General features: G+C 58.6%; 1 protein-coding gene across 1 annotated transcript in view; it reads right to left on the reverse strand.

Annotated features, from left to right (window-relative positions):
• The window catches only part of LOC105529778 (mesothelin-like protein), an 18,171-nt gene that overhangs the window by 7,575 nt on the left and 9,163 nt on the right, over nt 1-1,433 (reverse strand). Inside the window, exon 7 of the mRNA XM_011967020.1 lies at nt 1,247-1,330. Within this exon, the coding sequence (XP_011822410.1) occupies nt 1,247-1,330 (84 nt within the window). The remainder of the gene's footprint in view (nt 1-1,246; nt 1,331-1,433) is intronic.

The raw sequence follows: 1,433 nt of genomic DNA on the forward strand, positions 1-1,433 counted from the left end.
AAAATATTAGCCGAGCATGGTGGCGGGCGCCGGTAGTCTCAGCTACTTGGGAGGCTGAGGCAGGAGAATCGCTTGAACCCAGCAGGCAGAGATTGCAGTGAGCTAAGATCACACCATTACACTCCAGCCTGGGTGACAGAGAGAGACTCCATCTCAAACAACAACTGTCCCAGCTACTGGGGAGGCTGAAGTAGGAGAATTGTTTGAATCCGGAAGGCAGAGGTTGCAGTGAGCTGAGATGGTGCCACTGCACTCCAGCCTGGGTGACAGAGTGAGACTCTGTCTCAAAAATAAATACATAAGAGAGAAAAAACAGAATCCGTGGCAATAAGATACCAAATTATAAAAGAAACCTACGGCCGTGCCAGGCAGAGGGGAGGCAGTGCCCGCTGGCCCTCCCTCCTTCCCTCCTGTGGCCTGCTTGTCTGAGTTGAAAGCATTCCTATTTGCTGAGTCCATGCTTTACACAGGGCTTTATTCCTTTAACCGGTTACAAAGGAAAGAGTCTCTGAATCCACCTGTGACTTATAAGCCCCCAGTTCGAGATATCCTGCCTTTTCAGGGAGAACGGGTTGATGTCTGCCCACCCCGTGTTCTCTGCCTCTTTGCCTGTCACTCCTACCTCCCCGCCTGTCACTGCTACCTCCCCGATGCCTAGAAAACCGACCCGCAACCTGCCGGCCTCAGGTGCGCTCACACCTCTTGAGACTTTCCTCAGGCCAGGGTCACTCATACTGCTCAGATAATCCTCTAAACTATTTCACTGTCTGGTTTTCCCGGGAAGGAATGGAGGTCTTTCTGCCTTTCCCTTTTCCTGGACGGCCCCTCACAGGCCAGCATCCTGCAGCCCATGCACGGAGAGACCAGCGGGCTGTAAAATCCACTCTGGGGGCCCGGAGTATGTACCCCAAGTCGGGCACTGTTCCCCACAGCGGTGGGTGGGGAGGGGAGGGTGAACCCTCGCCCTCACTGCGGACACAGGGTGGAGCATCTGCAGGGAAGTTGGCTGAAAAGTCCTGGAAGTGGGTAAGCGTGGGCTGCACCCGAAAGCCACCCGCCTCCTGGGTGGACCCTCCCGTCTTGGGGGGCTGCACACCCCGTCCCGACTGTGGTCACACTGGGGCCTGCCCCAGCTCTCGCTTAGCCGTCCCTCGCCTCTCACACCGGAGCCCATGTGCCCTTCCCTATCCCGGCCCGTCCCTCAGAGCCTGGCCCACCCACCCACCCGCACTCCTTCCCTGCTCACCTGCCAGGCCTGGAGGGGGACCTGCAGCAAGGCCAGCCTCTGGATTAGGGCTGAGAGCTGGTCCCGGGGCAGCTGACTGGCTGGCTGGCACCAGAAGCCTTGCAGCAGGGAGCAGTTGGCACTGGGCAGAGAGGAGGGGACAGTGGCAGGGAGGGTCCGGGAGGGGTGGAAGCAGTTGAGCGCGGCT

This window comes from Mandrillus leucophaeus, unplaced genomic scaffold, assembly GCF_000951045.1.
Source record: "Mandrillus leucophaeus isolate KB7577 unplaced genomic scaffold, Mleu.le_1.0 Scaffold78, whole genome shotgun sequence".
Classification (NCBI taxonomy): domain Eukaryota; kingdom Metazoa; phylum Chordata; class Mammalia; order Primates; family Cercopithecidae; genus Mandrillus; species Mandrillus leucophaeus.